Genomic DNA, 23,897 nt, shown 5'->3' on the forward strand with positions numbered 1-23,897 from the left:
GCAAGCATTTCTTAGCAGATTCCTTTCATCATGCCCAAAAAGCTAAAGTAAATTTTTCAATAACAGATGTGAAAAATGTCCAACCAATATCACCAGGGAACAATGTTCTCGGGCATTTACGTACCACCTAATACTAATAAGCATGATGCAATGCTACTTTATTAACGCTTTTTGATGATTTACAGCCTAGTGTAGTTGTTTTTTTCAACATTTGTTCTGATTCAGATTCAAACACTAAGCCAAAAGGAACTGTTGATACAGAAAATATTCAAGATTGAGACAGTCATAGGAAAAGTGAAGGAGGAAGCAAAACGTGTTTACATGCAACCCAAACAGGGGCAAAAACCACTGAAATTCCATACTTTTCTCCAAGAAACTTTTCAGGGTAAGTTTTCTAGGGATGAATCCTATGCCTTGACTCCTTTAACAAGCCTTTTTCAGGATTGGATGTTTGGGGAGTTAGTTGTGAGCCCTGTAGGATGAGAGCCAGGAAAGGACACTTTCTTTTCTTCTTGGCCACCATCCTCTCAGTCCTTCTGTTATCTTTTCCTTGTCCCCCTCCCCCAGGCTCTGATTTGCTATCTGCCCCTTAAAAAAAGAATGATGTAATTCGATCTGAACCAATTTGAAAGTTAGGTCAAAAAAAGGACGCCTTAGAAAAACAAAACAAAAAACTGCCGTGTGTATGTCTGGTTAAGCACTCAGAAAAAGCCTTGAAGCTAACCTTGAATAGTAATATTACCTCTGGAAAGTGAGATTATACGTACATCTACGCTTTTGCAACTTAAAAAAAAAAACGATTTCATAAAGTTCTCAGCTTTATGTAACTCAACCTATCAGTTATGGTGAAAGGATCTTAAAAGTTCCAGATACAACCTAAATGATGAGGTGTAGACATCAAGCTGTACCAAAACATACTTACAAAATCAGTGTGCCCAGGCGTAGCAGCAGCCTCAGGTCATTCAGCCAACTGCCCACCAGCCACCACCCCAAACCCAGGTCTTCTGGTTCCAAGTCCAGTGCTCTCTCTGGTACACCAGGCTCTTTTCCACCAACCATGAGAATATTCACTTGCCAGATTTGGGGAAGTTTCTTCCAACTGCCAGAAAAAAATGAGAGTGGAAAGTAACTTGAACACCAGCCTTCCCTCCTGGCCAGCTTGCTACAAGTTGGCTGACTGAGGCCTATGACAGCACAACTAGGTGATATTCTGTCTCTCTGGGAGCAGTGCCAGCCACTGATGCAAGCAAACGCTGAGCAAAACCATAATACACTTTTAAAAACATAATATACTCATAACTTTTCTAATAGGATTGTGCTGTTTGGGGTTCAAGTAACATGATTAAAATGAATAAATTACCCCCAAAGTTGCAGAATTGGCCCCAATCCTACAACCGCCCCAAGTTACCTTTCACCTCAGCTGTTGATTTTCTCTATCGACCTCCCTCCTCCCACATTTCTTCAAACCATGCCACACAATAATCTAGCCCTAGAAAAAGGAAAACATTCTCTGCCACTTTAATAACTTTTCTAACATTCACACAAACTCACAGTAACAAACAGGATACTGACCCCAACCCTCCCCCCAAACTGATGAAAGAGAACTCAAATGAAGGATGCAAATTCCAAATAAAAACTTCTAATGTCTCAAGCAGAGTAACACAGCAAATGCCACACAGTACACGGAAGCCTGAGGGTGATGATGAAGTTGGTACTCTCAAACGATCAGGAATCAAGGTTACTTCAGAAAAAGCTCCTTCTTCCACCTCCAACTTCTGCTTTTACTTTTGTGCCTAGATGAGGTGGTGTTTCCTAGAAGACCGTCTGAGTTCTGTGACATTGAAGCAGTCATAAAGGTAAATGTAAGCACAGTGATGGTTATTAAGGTAAGAACGAATTTTTCCCCCCAAAAAAGTGGTGGTGGTAGGAGAGAATCACTACTGTCTTGTTTCTGGCAATCAAGGAATAACTAGTTCAGGTTAGAGGCATCTTGGTGAGCAGCAGCCCCTTGTCATATAACATGGTCGCCAAGGAAAGCTGGTCCTCCACACTGTCGCAGGGCAAGTCCGCTACCCTCACAAACTCTGGGTAGGAGCGGAGCAGGAGTTCCATGGCATCAGCTTGCTGGGGGTATATCTCCAAGCACTTGGGCTCTTCCAGATGATAAACTCGGGAGTTTTCCACTGTATAATAGAGAAACAAATGGCCTCCCTCACCCACCAGCCGAGCTATACCATCCTGAAGCATGTGCACTTCTGTTTCTGTTGTCAACTGGGCCCCCACGTTTACAGGTTCCCCAGTCTCCCAGCGAATTGGGAGCCCATAAACGCTTAGTGCCCTCTCCCTATCAGTCAGCACAGGGGGCAGAGAATCGTGGATGAAGTCTTTGGCTCTCTGGTCAGCCACAGCATCGACAGGGGCAAAGTGTCCCAAGCGGGCAACCAAGACCCGCACTTTCTCCATGAAAGCAGTTCTTCGCGGATCCTTAGACTCCGAATGCTGGGCCCCCATGTAATCCATAAAGTCTCGGGGCAGTCCCCTACGAAACTCCACATTTTCCTCCATTGCAGCCTGCACTGCCAGAGGCAGTACAGCCTCCAGGAAGTCGCCCCAGGTATTGCGCTGGTATGTGGACAAGGTCAGGTGCAGAGAGTGCACTCCATCCTGGCATTCGGCTTGGTGAATGAAGCCTCGGGGAAAATAGAGCAAATCTCCAGGTTCCAGCACCGTCTGTAGCACCGGCTCTCCTAGGTCTTCCTGACTGAAGTTAGGGCTGGATGTCAGGGCTAGTTCCTCGGTCGGAACCCGCGGTCGGTAGACCCGCCAGAGTTTCCTACCTTCCAGCTGCAGCACAAAAGCCTCGATATCGTCGTAGTGGGGGGCAAAGCCCTGCGAGTTAGGGGGCGTGAGGTAAACGTTGGAGCCTGCCATGCTTCCAAACTGCTCCTGGAGCACAGCCAAAAACTGCCACACGGTGGTGGAGAAAGCCTGCGGACAGAGGAGGCGCAGGGAGCAGCCGGCCCTGTACAGGGACCACGCGGCGGCGGGCAGGGCGCGGCCGGGTGGGTTCAGGGTTTCGCGCCGCCCACTGATGTAGCGCGCGGCGTCCAGGTGCTGCCCGAACTGCACCTCCTCGTTGCGCAGCATTGAGTCCAGGTCGGCGGTAGAGAAAAGACCCTGGTAGTAGGTGTGGTCCTGCCGCCGCACCAGCACAGCCTCGCGCTCCCATAGGCGCCGGTAGAAATGGTCGGGCGGCATGGGCGCGATGAGCCACTCGAAGAGGCGCGCCGCCCGCCGCCGGCTGCTGGGGACGCGGTTCAGCTCAGCCAAGACGCGCTGCAGCGGGGAGTCCCAGGGCAGCTCCCCGCCCGCGCTTTCCCCCTGCGGCCCCGACAGCGTCGCTGGAGCCACGGACGGCGGGGCGGCCGCCAAGTGCTGGGCAGAGCACAGCACGGCCGAGGCCTCCACCAAGCGCGGCGGGGGGCCCGAGGCCTGCACCAGGCGTGCCGGCAGGGCGGATGCCTCCACCAGGCGCGCCGGCGGGGTCTGCGCCTCCACCAGGGCGCGGGGAGTCTGCAGGGAGCGGGACGCGGGCGAGGCCTCTAACAGCTCCGCGGGCCCGAGGTGGCCGTACGGCTCCCGCCGGGTCACATCCGAGAGGGCCGCCGCCCCTCCAGCCAGCGGGTCCCTGGGATCGTCGACCATCGACTCCACCCTCGAGTCCTCCGAGTCCTCGCTCGGCAGCGCCTGGGCCCTCAGCGCGGCCATCCGGGACGCGACACTTCTCCTCAGCTGCCTTCGGATCTTCCTGGGCCTCAGGGGCAGGGCCAGGACCGACCCGCTATGTGGCTGTGGCTGGCGCCGGCGCCTCAACCGCCCGCGCCGCAGCAGCCCAGCGCTAGCCCGGAGCCCGTCCATAATCCTACCCTCTCTCCAGCCCGGCGGGAGACGGCAAGAAGCCGGCTCAGGCCGGCGGCTTCCGCAGTGTACTCTGGGAAGTGGGTGGGCCTCCAGCCGCCTCTGGGTTGTCCCCGCCCACCATTCTTCCGCCGGCGCCTCCGGCTGGCCCCGTTAGAAAATGTTAATTAAGGGCTTCCCTGGTGGCGCAGTGGTTGAGAATCCGCCTGCCACTGAAGGGAACACGGGTTCGAGCCCTGGTCTGGGAAGATCCCGCATGCCGCGGAGCGACTGGGCCCGTGAGACACAACTACTGAGCCTGCGCGTCTGGAGCCTGTGCTCCGCAACAAGAGAGGCTGCGATGGTGAGAGGCCCGCGCACCGCGATGAAGAGTGGCCCCCGCTTGCCACAACTAGAGAAAGCCCTCGCCCAGAAGCGAAGACCCAACACAGCCAAAAATAAATAAATTAATTAATTAATTAAAAAAATATGTACTTAAAAAAAAAAAAAAGAAAATGTTAATTCAATGCATGGCTTCCCCCTAGAGCGGCGGAGTCCCTGCCAAATTAACACGGATTCCATATTTAGGGGGCAGTTTACAAATCAAGTTGCCAGGGACTCCAGGAGAAAGAAAGTTAGCTACTGAACTTTTTCCTTCTAGTGTCTGCAAATTGCAGTGTTCCTCGGGAGGTCCCCGTTTCTGAAAAACACGTTCCCCAGCAGCTTTGCATGAGGAAGCACACAATTCTTGGTTTCAAGGAATGCCCTCAGGGAAAGTTCTAGGTTCAAACTTCAGTCCACCTGGGTCTCTTTACAGACTGATTGAAGCCCTAAATTCCTCCGCCTAACTTCCCTTCCTCCTCTCCCCATTACAAATTTTGTCATTGCTTTCTCTCTGAAAATGAAGCTACAGACTTTTCTACGTGTATTCTTTTTTTATTTTATTTTTTTAATTTAACAAATGTTTACTGACTACTAAGTGACAGACATTGCGATGGCATCGGGGTAACAATCATAAACAAGACAACGAAACAGACTATCACCTGCCTTCATGAGACTTAACGTTTCAGAGGACACGATCAACCTGCAAGGAAATGCACACTTTCCTTTTTCTTCCCTCATCTTTGCTAGTTCAATCCAGCTCAAACTTCAAGTTCATCTCCAAGGCTACTTCTTAATTAAACTGGAAAGGAATATTTTCTGACTTAATAATTCCATATTCAATGAACATATGCTGACTCTACCTGCCCAGCATCCATCCCGGCCATCCCCTCCCCGCCCCCCCCCCACCACGAAAGACACTGAATTTCCTTTGGAGAACCATCCTGTGCTGGGGCTCCACTTGGTCTCCGGAAGTGCTGCGGAGCACAGTGAATGCTCCCAGACTGTGGAAGGCCTGGAGCATCAGTGGAATCCCGTATCCTTAGGCCACAATGATTGGCTTGTGCTTAACCAAGTGACCCAAGTTTCTCCACTCAAAGTGACTCGAAGGAGCTTCACTATACAGACAGGCTGCCTAAGATTCTTTTTAGAGTCCACGTCTAGTGTTATCCTACTTCAGAAGGTCTTGAGAGGTGACCATATGCCAGGCGCTCTTGTAGACACCGGGGATGCAGAGGTGAGCGATATCCTCACTGTTTTTGGTGGCAGTTGAGCATCCATCCAAGAAATTTCCTGTGTCCCCGAGCTGCTGCGGGAGACCAACTCTGAGTCCCATGTGTTCTCTCCGAGCTGCCCATGCTGTTTAGGAAGAGCTGCGTGCAGCGTCTTGGTCCAGGGGAACTTTGGTCCCTCGTCAAGCCAGTTCACTCTGGCGGCAGGGGTGGGGAGGGGGCCGACCTGCGCCTCTTCAGGGGAATCGGGGCCATTCTTGTATTCTTGATAACTGCCCTTCCCACCCCCTCTGGGATTTTGTTTTATTAGCTACAACTTCCCTCTCCAGAATCTTCAAACTCGCCTCCTGTGAACCTCAAATCGACTTCTTTAATCTGGGCCTCTCATTAACAGGCACTGTGGTAGGCATGAGGGTGCAATTGTCGAGAACATGGTCACTGTCCCCACGTAACTATTGTTGCTTTATACATAAAGATTACTTGTCTTCATTTGAATCATTTATGATAGATTACCAGGAATGGAATTGCTGGGTCAAGATAATTTTTGTGATTATTATAGGGCAAGATAATTTTTGTGATTATTATAGGTTTTACCAAACTCCCTCCCAAAGAGTTTACAACCTTGCAAGCAATTATAAGCAGGTTAGACTACATGGCCTCTAGGGCCTTTTCTGTGGTTCTGTTTGATCTCTCAATCCTCTTCCTCACATTCCTATCCAAACCCTTGAGAAAGCATTTAGATTTTACCCCTACCCAGGTGTCGCATCTACCCTTCTAATTTCTCACATGGTCTATTACAGTGGTCCTCAAGTGGGGGCAATTTTGCCTCCCCAGCGAACACTTTGAAATATCGTATGTTAACACATATATGTGGAATCTGAAAAAATTGGTATAGATGATCTGATTTACAAAGCAGACATAGAGACACAGACATAGAGAACAAACCTATGGATACCAAAGGGGAAATGGGGGGGGGTTGGGATGAACTGGGAGATTGGGATTGACATATATACACTACTGATACTATGTATAAAATAGATAACTAATGAGAACCTACTGTATAGCACAGGGAACTCTACTCAATGCTCTGTGGTGACCTAAAGGGGAAGGAAATCCAAAAAAGAGGGGATATATGTATACATATAGGTGATTCACTTTGCTGTACAGTAAAAACTAACACAATACTGTAAAGCAACTATACTCCAATAATGATTAAGAGAAAAAAAAAATTGCAAACTCTCCAGGCAGCTCAACATGTGGGCTTATACTGGGCCTTGATGGGAAGCAATGTTGCTGGTTTCCCCTGCCCGTATTCTCTGGAACTCAAAACAAGAGACCTGATCAAGAATAGGAGAGAAACTTCAGTTCAAGAAAGAAGCCTTTTGACCTAATCAAACGTATAAGCTTTTGCACAGCAAAGGAGACCATAAACAAAATGAAAAGACAACCTACGGAATGGGAGAAAATATTTGCAAATGATGTGACCAACAAGGGCTTAATTTCCAAAATATACAAACAGCTCATACAGCTAAATATTAAAAAAACAAAAAACCCAATAAAAAAATGGGCAGAGGGACTTCCCTAGTCGTCCAGTGGGTAAGACTCAGCACTCCCAATGCAGGGGGCCTGGGTTCGATCCCTGGTCAGGGAACTAGATCCTGCATGCATGCCACAACTAAGAAGTCCACATGCCGCAACTAAAAGATCCCACATGCTGCAACAAAGATCCCGTGTGCTGCAACTAAGACCCAGCGCAGCCAAAATAAATAAATAAAAATAAATAAATCTTTTTAAAAAAATGGGCAGAACACCTAAATAGATATTTCTCCAAAGATGACATACAGATGGCCAAAAAGCACATGAACAGGTGTTCAACATCACTAATTATTAGAGAAATGCAAATCAAAACTACAATGAGGTATCACCTCACACCAGTCAGAATGGCCATCATCAAAAAGTCTACGAATAATAAATGCTGGAGAGGGTGTGGAGAAAAGGGAACCCTCCTACACTGTACGAGGGACTATAAGTTGGTGCAGCCACTATGGAGAACAGTATGGAGGGTCCTTAAAAACCTAAAAATAGAGCTACCATATGATCCAGGAATCCCACTCCTGGGCATGTATCCAGAAAAGACAAAAACTCTATTTTGAAAAGATACATTCACCCCAATGTTCATAGCAGCACTATTTGCAATAGCCAAGAAGACATGGAAGCAAACTAAGTGTCCAAAAACGAATGGATAAAGAATATGTGGTGTGTATATATATATATATATATATATATATATATATATATATATATATATATATATATATATGCCATAAAAAAGAATGAAATTATGCCATTTGGAGCAACATGGATGGACCTAGAGATTATCATACTAAGTGAAGTAAGTCAGACAAAGACAAATATCATATATCACTTATATGTGGAATCTAAAAAAAATGATACAAAGGAACTTATTTACAAAACAGAAATAGACTCACAGACATAGAAAACAAACATGGTTACCAAAGGGGAAAGGGGGGAAGAGGGATAAATTAGGATCTTGAGATTAAGATTAATATACACATTATGTATATAAAATAGACAAACACCAAAGTCCTACTGTTTAGCACAGGGAATTAGGGAATTATATTCAATACCTGTAATAACCTATAATGGAAAAGAATCTGAAAAAGAATATGTATATATCGGAATCACTTTGCTGTACACCAGAAACTAGCACAACCTTGTAAATCAACTATATTTCAAAAAAAAAAAAAGGAAAGAAAGAAGGCTTTTAATTCTACCTAGTGGGCCTTCTACATTGCCTCCCAAATGTTTTGCAAACTGCTGTGGGGAAAGTAATAAATGTTTGTGATTTAAAAAAAAAAAATGGTCCACATCAAAAAAATCTTAAATAAAAAAATACCCTTATTAAAGCCCATTTCACATTCCGTCTCCTCCCCAAAGGCTCTCCCATCTCCCTAGTCACAGGAGAACTTTGGCCCTTTCACATCGCTTTAGCACATTGTGCATGTATTGGTGTATTATATATTTGTCAGATTCCTTCTTAAACTTCCTAAACTGTAAACTCCTTCAAGCAAAGGACTTCCTTATGCCTCTTTCTCTTGCTTTTAGCACACTGCTCTTCACAGAGATGCACAGGAAATGTTTGTGGGAAGCAGACCAACCAGAATTGAGTCCCTGCTACTCATTATCTGTGGCATTAGCTCAGTCAAGTTACTCTCTCAGGTCTCGGTAATCTCATCTGTAAAGTAGGAATAGTCGTTGAACATACTTCTTCATAGATGTATGGAGAAAATAATGTTTTGTTGTGAGCATAAAATAATGCATGCAAGGCACTTAGCACAGGATCTGGTACAGATCTAAACACTTAAAAAATTGTAGCTATAATTTATTATTATGGAGCAAGGACCTGTATGATGGCTTTTGTGCCTCTGGCCTAGTTCAGAGAAACTAGGAGTGGGGGAGTCAGAGAAGTTCTTAAATTGGCCAGGATGACAGCATGGGATGGGAATATTAAGATTATTTTTGCCTGTGCCCTGTGGAAGTTTAAATGGGTCAGTGGGACCGTTTCAGACAAGGCCATCGTGTGAGGTATCGCTCTGCACAAAGTTACCTGGCCAAGGGCCAGAGTAGGGTCTGAAACCAACCGATGTTATCCTTGAAAGTACTGTGCCCTACTCGAGGGCTGCAGTGTCTGAAGGAAGGGCCAGCAGAGGGGGAGCCCTCTTCCTAATTGACATACATACTGTGTGTGCTGGCCAGACCCTGATATCAGATTCCCCAGGGAAATATTGCAAAGGGCAGGTCAAGGATGTCACTGGGAGGTTTCGCTTTTTCAAAGGGAGCGGTTTTCAATAGACAGTGGACACATCCTGTAGTGAACTGGGGGGATGAGCTATGCTTCTCTGCTGGCAAAGCTGGGAAACACTGGGCTTAGCTAGACAAGAGCTGTAAATTTGTCTTTGCCACATCCTGTACAAGTATCTCCTCCTCTTAGTCTTTCCTGTGACCTCATCCTTTTCTTTTTTCAACATTTTGTGATTTCCTCAAGTAAAGAATGTTGTTGCTATCTGTCTTCTAGTTTCCCTTGTGACTGGGAGACACCTTTTGGAGACTGACTTACTTTTAATTTCATCATTTTCCTGTGGCTCTACTTAGTTCAACAAAAGCAGCTATTAATAACCATTTTCAGAAATATATTTACTGGGACTTCCCTGGTGGCGCAGTGGTTAAGAACCCACCTGCCAATGCAGGGGACACAGGTTCGATCCCTTATCCAGGAAGATCCCACATGCCACAGGGCAACTAAGCCCAAGCGCCACAACTACTGAGCCTGCGCACCAAGAGCCCGTGCTCCGCAACAAGAGAAGCCACCGCAATGAGAAGCCTGCGCACCGCATCGAAGAGTAGCCCCCGCTCCTCGCTGCAACTAGAGAAAGCCCGCGCACAGCAACGAAGACCCAACACAGCCAAAAAAAATAAAGAAAAAGAAATGTATTTACTGACATGGAATAATGTTCTCAATATATCATCGAATAAGAAAAAAAAGCAGACAAAATAAGTATTACGGTAGGATCCCATTTGGGAGATACATATGTGTGTGTCGATATGTATGTGTATTTCTATCTATACATCCATCCATATATACGTACTACTGAAAAAAGTTTAGGAGTCTTTATGCCACAGTATTTAACAGTGATCGTCTTTGGATGGTGGGATTCCAGGTGATTTTTATTTTCTTCTTCTTTGCATATTTGCATGGTCTGGGTTTTCTACATTGTACATATCATTTGTGCAATTAAAAATATAGTGTTTTTTTTTGAATTCCCTAGCAGTCCAGTGGTTAGGACTCCGTGCTTCCACTGCAGGGGCATGGGTTCTGCCCCTGGTTGGGGAACTAAGATCCCGCAAGCTGCGGGGCACGGCCCAAAAAAAAAGAAAAACATATATAGTGTTTTTTTAAACAACAAACTTCACTCTCCCTAATTCATTTCATTTCTTCTGATCTCTAATCATTGCTTGCCTTGCTCTTATTTTTTTGAGTTGCTATTATCTTTGTTTAATGAAAGAAATTTGACATTGAGATTATAGAAGTTACTAATTGTTCATCAGAGAAGCTGCTGTAGAAAAGAGGTTGAATAGAGCCAATCCCATGTTTAAATCTACATAGAATGATCTGAATCCTCTCAGAAAAGTTATCTCCCCCACCAAATCCCATTGTTAGATAGTTATACCTTTGGATAAGTCATTGCCTTTTTCATTCATTCTTTATTTAAAATTCAAATACACTGGGAAGGTGTATTAATTTGCCAAGGCTGCCATAACAAAGTATCACAGACTGGCTGACTTGAACAACAGAAGTTTATTTTCAGACAACAATTTCTGGAGGCTAGAAGTCCGAGATCAAGGTGTTGGCAGGGCTGTTTTCTGGGGCCTCTCTTCTTGGCTTGTGGATGACTGCCTTCTCCCAATCTTTATATGGTCTTCCCTCTGTACAATTGTGTTAAAATTTCTCCTTTTTACAAGAACATAAGTCATATTAGATTAGGGTTCATTCTTACAATCTCATTTTAACTTAATAACCTCTTTAAAGACCCTATCTTCAAATACAGTCACATTCTGAGGTACTGGGGGTTAGAACTTCAACACATGAATTTTGGGAGACACAATTTATCCCATAACAGAGGGGTGATATATACTAAGTCACAAATTCCTTTAAGCACTTTTCCTTTTTGAAGGAAGGATAACATGATAAGTTGTTGAAAGGGGGATAGGGAGAAAAAGAAATTAAAGAAAAAAGAAAAACAAGTGTCCAGGGTAGTGGTTCTCAGCCCAAGATGATTTTGCCCCCCCTCCCTTCCAGGGGACATTTGGCAATATCAAGAGGCAGTTTTGGTTGTCACAACAGGGGAGATGCTGCTGGCATCTAATGCATAGAGGCCAGAGATGCTGCTAAACATCCTACAATGTGCAGTACAGCCCCACAACAAAGAATTATCCGACCCTAAATGTACCAAGGTTGAGAAACCCTAGGATAAACTTTTGGATGACTTCATCAACATAAAAATGTGAATATCTTTGATCCACTAATACTGCTTCTAGGAATCTATCCTACAAAAATATTCACCCATGTGTACAAACATAAATAGAGATAGAGAGAGAGATAGAGACAGAGATATATACAGATGCTCATTGCTTATCATTTCAAAATTGGAAATGACTCAAATGTCGACTAAGTTTCAAGAATTCTTGTTAAAAATAATAACTAGGAAAGATGTTGAAAATATATTGTAAACTGAAAAATCAAATTGCAGAACAATATATATGTTGTCCCTTTTTAAAAAAATCCATATACATTTATATATAGTTTCTTTAAAACCACATATGTTGTATTTGTGTGTGTGACTGCACAGTTGAATATCTGAAGTCAGAGGTTGCCTCTGGGGAATGGCATTATTTGCAATAGAAGAACTTTCATGTTTAACTTTATACATTTCTGAATAATTTTGCTTAAGACCTCAAGGATATAGGACTTTGCTTTGGTAAATGTGAGACAGATTACAGTCTAACTTTGAGACTACTGACTCACTAATTTGTAAAACTATTTTACCAAATCACTGTAAATTAGGGATCAACAAATTATAACTCTCAGGCCAAATCTGGCCTGACTCCTGTTTTTACACACCCTGTGGACTAAGAATGATTTTCATATTTTTAAATGATTGAAAAAAATCAAAAGAAGAATAATATTTTCTGAAATAAAATTTGTACAAAACTCAAATTTCAGTGCCCACAGATAAATTTTATTGGAATACAACCACACTCATTCATTACAAACTGTCTGTGGCTACTCTCATACTACAATAGCAGAGCTGAGCAGTTTTGACACAGGCCATCAGGCCCACAAAGCCTAAAATATATACTATTAATATTTGGCCCTTCACAGAATTCTGCCAAGTCCTGCAGTACATCATGTAAGATGCTGTCTAGGATGTTGAATTTCCAACTCTTTTGCTCATGGACCCTCTAAAAGAATTGTGAAAAGCTATGTCACCTCTTCACCTTTTTTCATTGACATCAAACATTTTTTTAAGTTTAAATAGACACAAAGTGTCTAATTTCTAACATCTACATAGTCCAGCATTTATATATATTGATATTTTGAATTAAAACTGTTACATTACTTTAAAATGCATCCAACAAAATCTATAACAGTTTGATACCTACCATCATCCATTTAAAAAAATTATAAAATAAACAAGCTCTTCTTTGAAATTGAACATTTAATATCTTTTTTTAAGCTTACATTTCCATTTTGAAATAACTTCCAGACAGAATTTTATTCTAATATACTATATGTTTATGCTTGAAAATATTTTTCATCATCATAACACTGTCTGTAACAAAAATATGTATTTAAATTGAGGTTACAGTTATTTTCTCTTGTCATAGTCTGGGTTTTTCCTGGGATTCCCTGACCTCCTAAATGATTTTTTTTTATTTGTATTCATTAAGTTTCATTCTTGTGCTGTATAGTTCTACGGGTTTTCACAAATGCATAATGCCATGTATCCACCATTTCAGTATCATGCAGAATAGTTTAACCACGCTAAAAATCTTCTGTGCTTCCTCTTTTCCATCCTCTCTTCCTCCCCGCAAACAACTGACAATCAATGATCTTATTATCTCTGTAGTTCTGCCTTTTCCAGAATGTCATATAATTAAAATCATACATATGTAGCCTTTTCAGGCTAACTTGTTTCACTTAGCAATACATATTCGAGGAGGTTCACCCAAGTCTTTTGTGGCTTGAGAGCTTATTTCTTGTCTGTGAACAATATTTCATTGTATGGATGTACCACAGTTTGTTTTTCATTTCACCTACTGAAGGTTGATTCTAGTTTTTAATGATTATGAATAAAGTTGCTACAAACATTCATGTGCAGGTGAGACTTACTTTTTATTATGACTTCATTTTTCATTTCAAGTATAATATTCAAAGAATATAATACAAGTAATTGACAGAGAAATACATCTTGAAAGTCAAAATTAAAAGTTAAAATTAAAATGATATGGCCCGTCACAATTGATTTATTCAATTTTTTAAGTAATGAAAAACAAGATAATAAATAATGTGTTGGTTCTTATTACTTAAATAGCAAAAGTACAATATAATATGTAGCTGAAATTGTAAGTTATTTGTGAAATAAGAAATATTATACAAGGCATGGTGTTCTTTCTGCATATATGTAAGTGGGCATATATCAAACTTTGGGGTTAGGCTTTTGAGATTAATTAAAGAATAGTCAAGTATGGGTTGGCCAAAAAGTTCGTTCGGGGTTTTGTAGCATCTTATGGGAAAAACCCGAATGAACTTTTTGGCCGACCCAATATAAAAAATCAGAAATAATCCCATTAAATTCATTAGACATCATAATAAAATTTTTCCTATTTATTTAATGAAGGAGGAAGATATATACATACACAAGGGACTTCCCTGGAGGTCCAGTGGTTAAGACTCCATGCTTCCACTGCAGGAGGCACAGGTTTCATCCCTTGTTGGGGAACTAAGATCCTGCATGCTACACAGCATGGCCCAAAAATAAATTAATTAAATTAAATTTTTAAAAAATTCACCATTTGCAGTACCACTACAGGTTTGCTCCCTGCAAATACACAATTCTGATGTATTCTATTTTGCTTGATTCCTATCACAAAAGAAAAACATGGTGCATTTATTTATAATGAAGTTTTCCTGCACCACCACATTCTGGTAAGGAGCTCCAAAGACTGCAAAAATTCCAAATTCAAACCTGGTCTTTTTGTCAATGTAGGTGATAGTATGTATTTTAGTTAACAGTTTGGGGACTTCCCTGGTGGTCCAGTGGTTAAGACTCCATGCTCCCAATGCAGGAATCCCCGGTTAGATCCCTGGTCAGGGAAATAGATCCCGCATGCCACAACTAAGACCCGGTGCGGCCAAGTCAATAAATATATATTTTTTTAAAAAAACAGTTTGTTAGCTTGATTTTTAAAAAATATTTATTTAGAGAGGGCAGACAGCAGAAGCAAGAAGAACTACAATCATGCAGCCTGTGGACCAAAAACCACAGTTACAGAAAGATAGACAAGATGAAAAGGCAGAGGGCTATGTACCAGATGAAGGAACAAGAAAAAACCCCAGAAAAACAACTAAATGAAGTGGAGATAGGCAACCTTCCAGAAAAAGAATTCAGAATAATGATAGTGAAGATGATCCAGGACCTCGGAATAAGAATGGAGGCAAAGATTGAGAAGATGCAAGAAATGATTAACAAAGACCTAGAAGAATTAAAGAACAAACAAACAGAGATGACCAATACAATAACTGAAATGAAAACTACACTAGAAGGAATCAATTGCAGAATAACTGAGGCAGAAGAACGGATAAGTGACCTGGAAGACAGAATGGTGGAATTCACTGCTGCGGAACAGACTAAAGAAAAAAGAATGAAAAGAAATGAAGACAGCCTAAGAGACCTCTGGGACAACATGAAACGCAACAACATTCGCATTATAGGGGTCCCAGAAGGAGAAGAGAGAGAGAAAGGACCAGAGAAAATATTTGAAGAGATTATAGTCGAAAACTTCCCTAACATGGGAAAGGAAATAGCCACCCAAGTCCAGGAAGCGCAGAGAGTCCCATACAGGATAAACCCAAGGAGAAACACGCCGAGACACATAGGAATCAAAGTGGCAAAAATTAAAGACAAAGAAAAATTATTGAAAGCAGCAAGGGAAAAACGACAAATAACATACAAGGGAACTCCCATAAGGTTAACAGCTGATTTCTCAGCAGAAACTCTGCAAGCCAGAAGGGAGTGGCATGATATACTTACAGTGATGAAAGGGAAGAACCTACAACCAAGATTACTCTACCCGGCAAGGATCTCATTTAGATTTGATGGAGAAATCAAAAGCTTTACAGACAAGCAAAAGCTAAGAGAATTCAGCACCACCAAACCAGCTCTACAACAAATGCTAAAGGAACTTCTCTAAGTGGGAAACACAAGAGAAGAAAAGGACCTACAAAAACAAACCCAAAACAATTAAGAAAATGGTCATAGGAACATACATATCGATAATTACCTTAAACGCGAATGGATTAAATGCCCCAACCAAAAGACATAGACTGGCTGAATGGATACAAAAACAAGACCCATATATATGCTGTCTACAAGAGACCCACTTTAGACCTAGGGACACATACAGGCTGAAAGTGAGGGGATGGAAAAAGATATTCCATGCAAATGGAAATCAAAAGAAAGCTGGAGTAGCTATACTCATATCAGATAAAATAGACTTTAAAATAAAGAATGTTACAAGAGACAAGGAAGGACACTACATAATGATCCAGGGATCAATCCAAGAAGAAGATATAACAATTATAAATATATATGCACCCAACATAGGAGCACCTCAATACATAAGGCAACTGCTAACAGCTATAAAAGAGGAAATCGACAGTAACACAATAATAGTGGGGGACTTTAACACCTCACTTACACCAATGGACAGATCATCCAAAATGAAAATAAATAAGGAAACAGAAGCTTTAAATGACACAATAGACCAGATAGATTTAACTGATATATATAGGACATTCCATCCAAAAACAGCAGATTACACGTTCTTCTCAAGTGCGCACGGAACATTCTCCAGGATAGATCACATCTTGGGTCACAAATCAAGCCTCAGTAAATTTAAGAAAATTGAAATCATATCAAGCATCTTTTCTGACCACAACGCTATGAGATTAGAAATGAATTACAGGGAAAAAAACGTAAAAAAGACAAACACATGGAGGCTAAACAATACGTTACTAAATAACCAAGAGATCACTGAAGAAATCAAAGAGGAAATCAAAAAATACCTAGAGACAAATGACAATGAAAACACGACGATCCAAAACCTATGGGATGCAGCAAAAGCAGTTCTAAGAGGGAAGTTTATAGCTATACAAGCCTACCTCAAGAAACAAGAAAAATCTCAAGTAAACAATCTAACCTTACACCTAAAGAAACTAGAGAAAGAAGAACAAACAAAACCCAAAGTTAGCAGAAGGAAAGAAATCATAAAGATCAGAGCAGAAATAAATGAAATAGAAACAAAGAAAACAATAGCAAAGATCAATAAAACTAAAAGCTGGTTCTTTGAGAAGATAAACAAAATTGATAAGCCATTAGCCAGACTCATCAAGAAAGAGGGAGAGGACTCAAATCAATAAAATCAGAAATGAAAAAGGAGAAGTTACAACAGACACCGCAGAAATACAAAGCATCCTAAGAGACTACTACAAGCAACTCTATGCCAATAAAATGGACAACCTGGAAGAAATGGACAAATTCTTAGAAAGGTATAACCTTCCAAGACTGAACCAGGAAGAAATAGAAAATATAAACAGACCAATCACAAGGAATGAAATTGAAACTGTGATGAAAAATCTTCCAACAAACAAAAGTCCAGGACCAGATGGCTTCACAGGTGAATTCTATCAAACATTTAGAGAAGAGCTAACACCCATCCTTCTCAAACTCTTCCAAAAAATTGCAGAGGAAGGAACACTCCCAAACTCATTCTATGAGGCCACCATCACCCTGATACCAAAACCAGACAAAGACACTACAAAAAAAGAAAATTACAGACCAATATCACTGATGAATATAGATGCAAAAATCCTCAACAAAATACTAGCAAACAGAATCCAACAACACATTAAAAGGATCGTACACCACGATCAAGTGGGATTTATCCCAGGGATGCAAGGATTCTTCAATATACGCAAATCAATCAATGTGATACACCATATTAACAAATTGAAGAAGAAAAACCATATGATCATCTCAATAGATGCAGAAAAAGCTTTTGACAAAATTCAACACCCATTTATGATAAAAACTCTCCAGAAAGTGGGCATAGAGGGAACCTACCTCAACATAATAAAGGCCATATATGACAAACCCACAGCAAACATCATTCTCAATGGTGAAGAACTGAAAGCATTTCCTCTAAGATCAGGAACTAGACAAGGATGTCCACTCTCACCACTATTATTCAACATAGTTCTGGAAGTCCTAGCCACGGCAATCAGAGAAGAAAAAGAAATAAAAGGAATACAAATTGGAAAAGAAGAAGTAAAACTGTCACTGTTGGCGGATGACATGATACTATACATAGAGAATCCTAAAACTGCCATCAGAAAACTGCTACAGCTAATTAATGAATTTGGTAAAGTTGCAGGATACAAAATTAATGCACAGAAATCTCTTGCATTCCTATACACTAATGATGAAAAATCTGAAAGAGAAATTATGGAAACACTCCCATTTACCATTGCAACAAAAAGAATAAAATACCTAGGAATAAACCTACCTAGGGAGCCAAAAGACCTGTATGCAGAAAACTATAAGACACTGATGAAAGAAATTAAAGATGATACCAACAGATGGAGAGATATACCATGTTCTTGGATTGGAAGAATCAACATTGTGAAAATGACTATACTACCCAAAGCAATCTACAGATTCAATGCAATCCCTATCAAATTACCAATGGCATTTTTTACGGAGCTAGAACAAATCATCTTAAAATTTGTATGGAGACACAAAAGACCCCGAATCGCCAAAGCAGTCTTGAGGGAAAAAAATGGAGCTGGAGGAATCAGACTCCCTGGCTTCAGACTCTACTACAAAGCTACAGTAATCAAGACAATATGGTACTGGCACAAAAACAGAAACATAGATCAATGAACAAGATAGAAAGCCCAGAGATTAACCCACGCACCTATGGTCAACTAATCTATGACAAAGGAGGCAAAGATATACAATGGAGAAAAGACAGTCTCTTCAATAAGTGGTGCTGGGAAAACTGGACAGCTACATGTAAAAGAATGAAATTAGAATACTCCCTAACACCATACACAAAAATAAACTCAAAATGGATTAGAGACCTAAATATAAGACTGGACACTATAAAACTCTTAGAGGAAAACATAGGAAGAACACTCTTTGACATAAATCACAGCAAGATCTTTTTTGATCCACCTCCTAGAGTAATGGAAATACAAACAAAAATAAACAAATGGGACCTAATGAAACTTCAGAGCTTTTGCACAGCAAAGGAAACCATAAACAAGACGAAAAGACAACCCTCAGAATGGGAGAAAATATTTGCAAACGAATCAACGGACAAAGGATTAATCTCCAAATTATATAAACAGCTCATTCAGCTCAATATTAAAGAAACAAACACCCCAATCCAAAAATGGGCAGAAGACCTAAATAGACATTTCTCCAAAGAAGACATACAGACGGCCACGAAGCACATGAAAAGATGCTCAACATCACTAATTATTAGAGAAATGCAAATCAAAACTACAATGAGGTATCACCTCACTCCTGTTAGAATGGGCATGATCAGAAAATCTACAAACAACAAATGCTGGAGAGGGTGTGGAGAAAAGGGAACCCTCTTGCACTGTTGGTGGGAATGTAAATTGATACAGCCACTATGGAGAACAATATGGAAGTTCCTTAAAGAACTAAAAATAGAATTACCATATGACCCAGCAATCCCACTACTGGGCATATACCCAGAGAAAACCGTAATTCAAAAAGACACATGCACCCGAATGTTCACTGCAGCACTATTTACAATAGCCAGGTCATGGAAGCAACCTAAATGCCCATCAACAGACGAATGGATAAAGATGTGGTACATATATACAATGGAATATTACTCAGCCATAAAAAGGAACGAAATTGAGTCATTTGTTGAGACGTGGATGGATCTAGAGATTGTCATACAGAGTGAAGTAAGTCAGAAAGAGAAAAACAAATATCGTATATTAATGCATGTATGTGGAACCTAGAAAAATGGTACAGATGAGCCGGTTTGCAGGGCAGAAGTTGAGACACAGATGTAGAGAATGGACATATGGACACCAACGGGGGAAAACTGCGGTGGGGTGGGGATGGTGGTGTGCTGAATTGGGCGATTGGGATTGACATGTATACACTGATGTGTATAAAATTGATGCCTAATAAGAACCTGCAGTATAAACAAACAAACAAAACAACTAATACTAAACTTTCATTGGGTTATTTGTATGGAAATATGTTAATATAAATGTTTCAGACATTACATGAAATTTCTAAAAATCTTATAGTTGTATTTGTATGGAAATATGTATGGAAATATGTTAATATAAATGTAAGAAAAAAAAATTTATTTATTTATTTGGCCGCGCCCAGTCTTAGAAGATCCTGCGGCACGCGGGATCTTTTAGTTGCGGCATGCGGGATCTAGTTCCCTGGCCAGGGATCAAACCGGGTCCCCTGCATTGGGAGTCTTAGCCACTGGACCACCAGGGAAATCCCCACTAGCTTGATTTGTAACATTTAAATATTTAGACGTTTAGTAAATGGGATTCCATTTGTACTTTGGCCCTAAGCTAAGAATACATTTGGAAATGAGATAGATAACTCTCCTACTATTCCATAGAGTAATACAGAAACCTAGATTAACATCAGAACAGCCTAGATTCCTGGGAACACTTTAACCTAGGTACAAACTCAACCGTGGCCATCACTACTTTGGTTTATAAGGTGAAAATAGAGCAGCGCTGTGTCCCCAGGGGCTGTTCACCCTGAGTGAATCCACCTTAGCACACATGAAGAATAAAGCTCTTTAGTCATTGCTACTACAGTTCCCATAGCTTCTGCTACTACTACATATTAATAAAGACATAGAAAACACAGGCTAACCCCAAAGATCACCATGTGGAGGTCCAAGCCTTGGGTGGGAAATTGAGGCATATTCTCCACATTAGGCTGCTGACTGCAATCAAAAGAGGCAGGTCTTGGACTCATAGATTCTATTCTCTTATTTATTATGGTAGTTCACAGAGCTATTCTGATAAAACCATGGCTGAAGAGGCTTTCTCTTTGGATCTGTCACATGAGACCACATTTTGCACACGCGCTCACATGTTAATATCTCTCTGCAGCCTGTGAGGCCCCGCACACCAAATCCCTGGTCACAGAGTCCAGTCCCGGGCCTAAACACAAGAAGCAGAGGTCATTCATCACTTGTCAAAGATCTACGTACTGCCCGGGAAAAAAGGATTGCGATGGGACCATTTGGATCTGACAACCAAGATCTCTAGCTAAGTAAAAACTCAAGTTTTTTCCGGGGTCATGTCCTCTTCCCCTAGAAGGAAAGGTAATTATTTCTAGGATGAGCCCTTCTCTTGCTCCAAGACACAGGCAGCCGTGGACCTAGTCACATTCTTCTCTTTAACTGATGTTGTGTAATCTCTTTGTCATTATATTTATAAAGAAAAATCTGTTTAACAGTAAACCTGGCTCTTTAATGTGCACCATTTACACAGAGGGTTAAAGAAAATTGACATCACATTAGGTGACAGTCCATATTTTTCCATAACCCAGAAAAGTCATATACTAAATATAGGTCAGAACTCCAAAGTTTACTAGAATAGAAATATTCAAAGACCCAGAATCTTTTGTAAGCTATACAAAGAGCCCTTTGAAACCCAAACTAGAATCCCATTAGTCTAGGAAAGAAAATCTTAAGTGATGTTTTCTATCTACAAGTCTAGTCTTGTTCTAGAGCAAGTTCTTTAACTGCAGCCCAGAAGGCAATAAGGAAGCCATGTCACTGGACTGTTACAAGAAAACAGAGCTAGTACAGTATTTTCCACCTTGTACTGCGTGGGTGGGTGTGAACACTTTTAGATCCCTAGGAAGCATTGCTGCAGTTTCACAAGGCTGATTAGCAATTCTCATGAGCCTCCTCATGAGTAACATGTTAATGTTACTTAATGCTTAAAAGATTATGGCATCATGGGAGAGTTACCAACTGTATCTGTATCCTAAGCTGGGATCCTGTAAGAGCACACAATACCCAAAAAATTGCCATGGAAGAGGAAAGATCCAGAACTCATAGTAGTGTGCATCCAGCTTCCTTTCCTAAATATTAATTGCTGTTTACACCCTAAATAGCTTTGGGACATTCAGTGATTAAAATAAAGTCAATATGAATCTCTCTCTCCATTTTTCTCCCCCTAATCAGATCTTCTCTTCTGGTTGCACTGTTATCATCATAAATATAAAAAGCAGTAATTTCCACTATGAACACCTAGCAGCTATTGAACATGGGGGAAGAAAGAACTTTGGGGGATATCAGTTAAGTAAGTAAAAGAAAATCTTCCCTTTTCCTGACTCATGTAACCCATGTTTTTATTTATTAACTTACACACTTCATCCAAGTTAAATACTAATCCAAAAAGCACCATCACATACATCAAAATTATTTCCACATCTATCAAGTCTGAAGATTCTGAGATCTGGCTGCCATGAGACATTTGAGACAATAAATAATTCTGTATGAGTACTTTCTCAGACCCTCTATCTTTGACTTTGTCATTTCATAATGAAAGGACTTTATTGTGCTCTCTGCATCACTGGCAGGAAGAAGAAGCCTGAACGGAACCCTTCAGTCAGTCAGCAAGGCCAAACAGAGGGTCCGTTAGGCCTTCGGCACTCTGGGAGATGTAGCAGAAGCAGCAGAAATGGCCCTTGTCTTTGAGGAGTGTACAAAGGGTTCTATAAAACACACATATAAGAACCTTTGAAAGACAGTATGCTTAATCTAGTAGGAATTGTGGGGTACACAGCAGATGTGTTGTAGGAGTCCAGGGGAGAAGGGTGCTGGAGTAGTCATGGGTCTCAGGGATAGCACGAGCCTTAGATAGAGTGAGGGGAGGAGGGAAGATCTTCCAGGTGGGGGGAAGGACAGGAGAAAAGCTGGAGGACGGAACTCGGCAGGGCTCCACGACAGCTCCATTTTCCTCTTGTGTTTCCAAATCGGTTCACTTATTGCTTCACAATAAAGAAGCAGGTCATCCATTCTCCTTGCCCTTGTGCTTTCTAGCTGTATCTATTCATATTAATAAACTGTTATAATGACAAAATATTCCAGAGATCCTTACCTGTCCTACCAGACTGAGGCAGTTGTAGGAGAGTCTTCCCGCACAGAATGTTTCAGCTGTCTCCTTTCCATTGCTCCTCTTTCCATTTTTCATCTCCTTTCTTCTGCCACAGACATTCGCTAACTCCACAGGTTGATTAGACAAGGGATTGCTGCCTATCCTACTTTAAAAGGAAGCTTCTGTTTGGCCCAGCTTGTGGGAGAAACACTATGCTGACCTTCTCTTGGTTGAGATCTAGAGAAATTTTCCATTTTTCAACAAAGATTCATGTCCTTATTAGTTTACATAGTCCATCTAAGTTAGCATCCCTTAGTGAACTACATGAACAGAAATCTTCCTGACCAGACTAACAGCAAAGAGGGGGCGGTGGGTCAGAAGGAAAACACCTGCGTTAGAATTTATTCTCTCCCATCCCACAACCTCCCATTGGTTATCACTTAATCCTCCCACTCCATCGCATCCTTTCTGGAAGAGCTATACTGTCAGCAAATAGTTACCAAATGCATGTATTATATTTAGGCATCATGGCTGTACCAGGAAGTGTAAGACAGTTTTTCTGACTCTGAGGAGTTTGTTTTCTTACTGGATAAAAGGGGCTCATTTGTTGGAGGCAGCAGCATCAGGGCCTCTCAGAAGTCAAGAGTGAGCTGGATACTCTAACTTTTTTGAGACTTCAGCTATATTTTTAAAAACGAAGTGCCAAAATGAAATTTTAAAAAATACAGTAGGTTTTTAATGTATACACTTAAATTATTGCTTTTAACACGAAAAATTACAATGACTAACTTTTGAAACAATGTCAAAAATCTAAATGAACATGAATGTTCACAGCAATATTGTTCATAATAGCCGAGAAGTGGAAACAACCCAAATGTCCATCAACTGATGGATGGATAAATAAACTTTGGTGTATCCATACAATAAAATATTATTTGTCAATAAAAAGTAATGAAGTACTAGTCCATCGACAGATGAAAGGATAAAGAAAATGTGATTATATATATATATATATATACATATACACACATATACATGTATACCCACATATACAATGGAAATACTACTCAGCCATAAAAAAGAATGAAATAATGCCTTCTGCAGCAACATGGGTGGACCTAGAGATTATCATACTAAGTGAAGTAAGTCAGACAGAGAAAGACAAATATTATATGATATCACTTATATGTAGAATCTAAAAAAATGATACAAATGAACTTATTTACAAAATAGAAATAGACTCACAGACGTTGAAAACAAACTTATGGTAACCAAAGGGGAAAAGGGGTGGGGAGGAATAAATTAGGAGTTTGGGATTAGCAGAT

General features: G+C 41.0%; 2 protein-coding genes across 2 annotated transcripts in view; one reads left to right on the forward strand and one right to left on the reverse strand.

Moving 5' to 3' along the window:
* HEATR4 (HEAT repeat containing 4) overlaps window positions 1-20,815 on the forward strand; it is a 97,680-nt gene extending 76,865 nt beyond the window's left edge. Inside the window, exons 17-19 of the mRNA XM_068543042.1 lie at window positions 226-385; window positions 1,798-1,856; window positions 20,572-20,815. Coding sequence (XP_068399143.1) covers window positions 226-385; window positions 1,798-1,856; window positions 20,572-20,730 — 378 coding nt within the window. The 3' untranslated portion in view covers window positions 20,731-20,815. The remainder of the gene's footprint in view (window positions 1-225; window positions 386-1,797; window positions 1,857-20,571) is intronic.
* On the reverse strand, window positions 1,586-3,953 carry RIOX1 (ribosomal oxygenase 1). Its single transcript, XM_068543059.1, has one exon. It carries the CDS (start codon window positions 3,916-3,918, stop codon window positions 1,975-1,977), a length of 1,944 nt encoding a protein of 647 aa, XP_068399160.1. The 5' UTR covers window positions 3,919-3,953; the 3' UTR covers window positions 1,586-1,974.
* Window positions 20,816-23,897: the final 3,082 nt, after the last annotated feature.

This window comes from Eschrichtius robustus, chromosome 1, assembly GCF_028021215.1.
Source record: "Eschrichtius robustus isolate mEscRob2 chromosome 1, mEscRob2.pri, whole genome shotgun sequence".
Classification (NCBI taxonomy): domain Eukaryota; kingdom Metazoa; phylum Chordata; class Mammalia; order Artiodactyla; family Eschrichtiidae; genus Eschrichtius; species Eschrichtius robustus.

Coding starts and splice junctions, on each gene's coding strand:
- RIOX1 (XM_068543059.1), bottom strand. CDS start 3,918: ATGGACGGGCTCCGGGCTAGCGCTGGGCTGCTGCGGCGCGGGCGGTTG.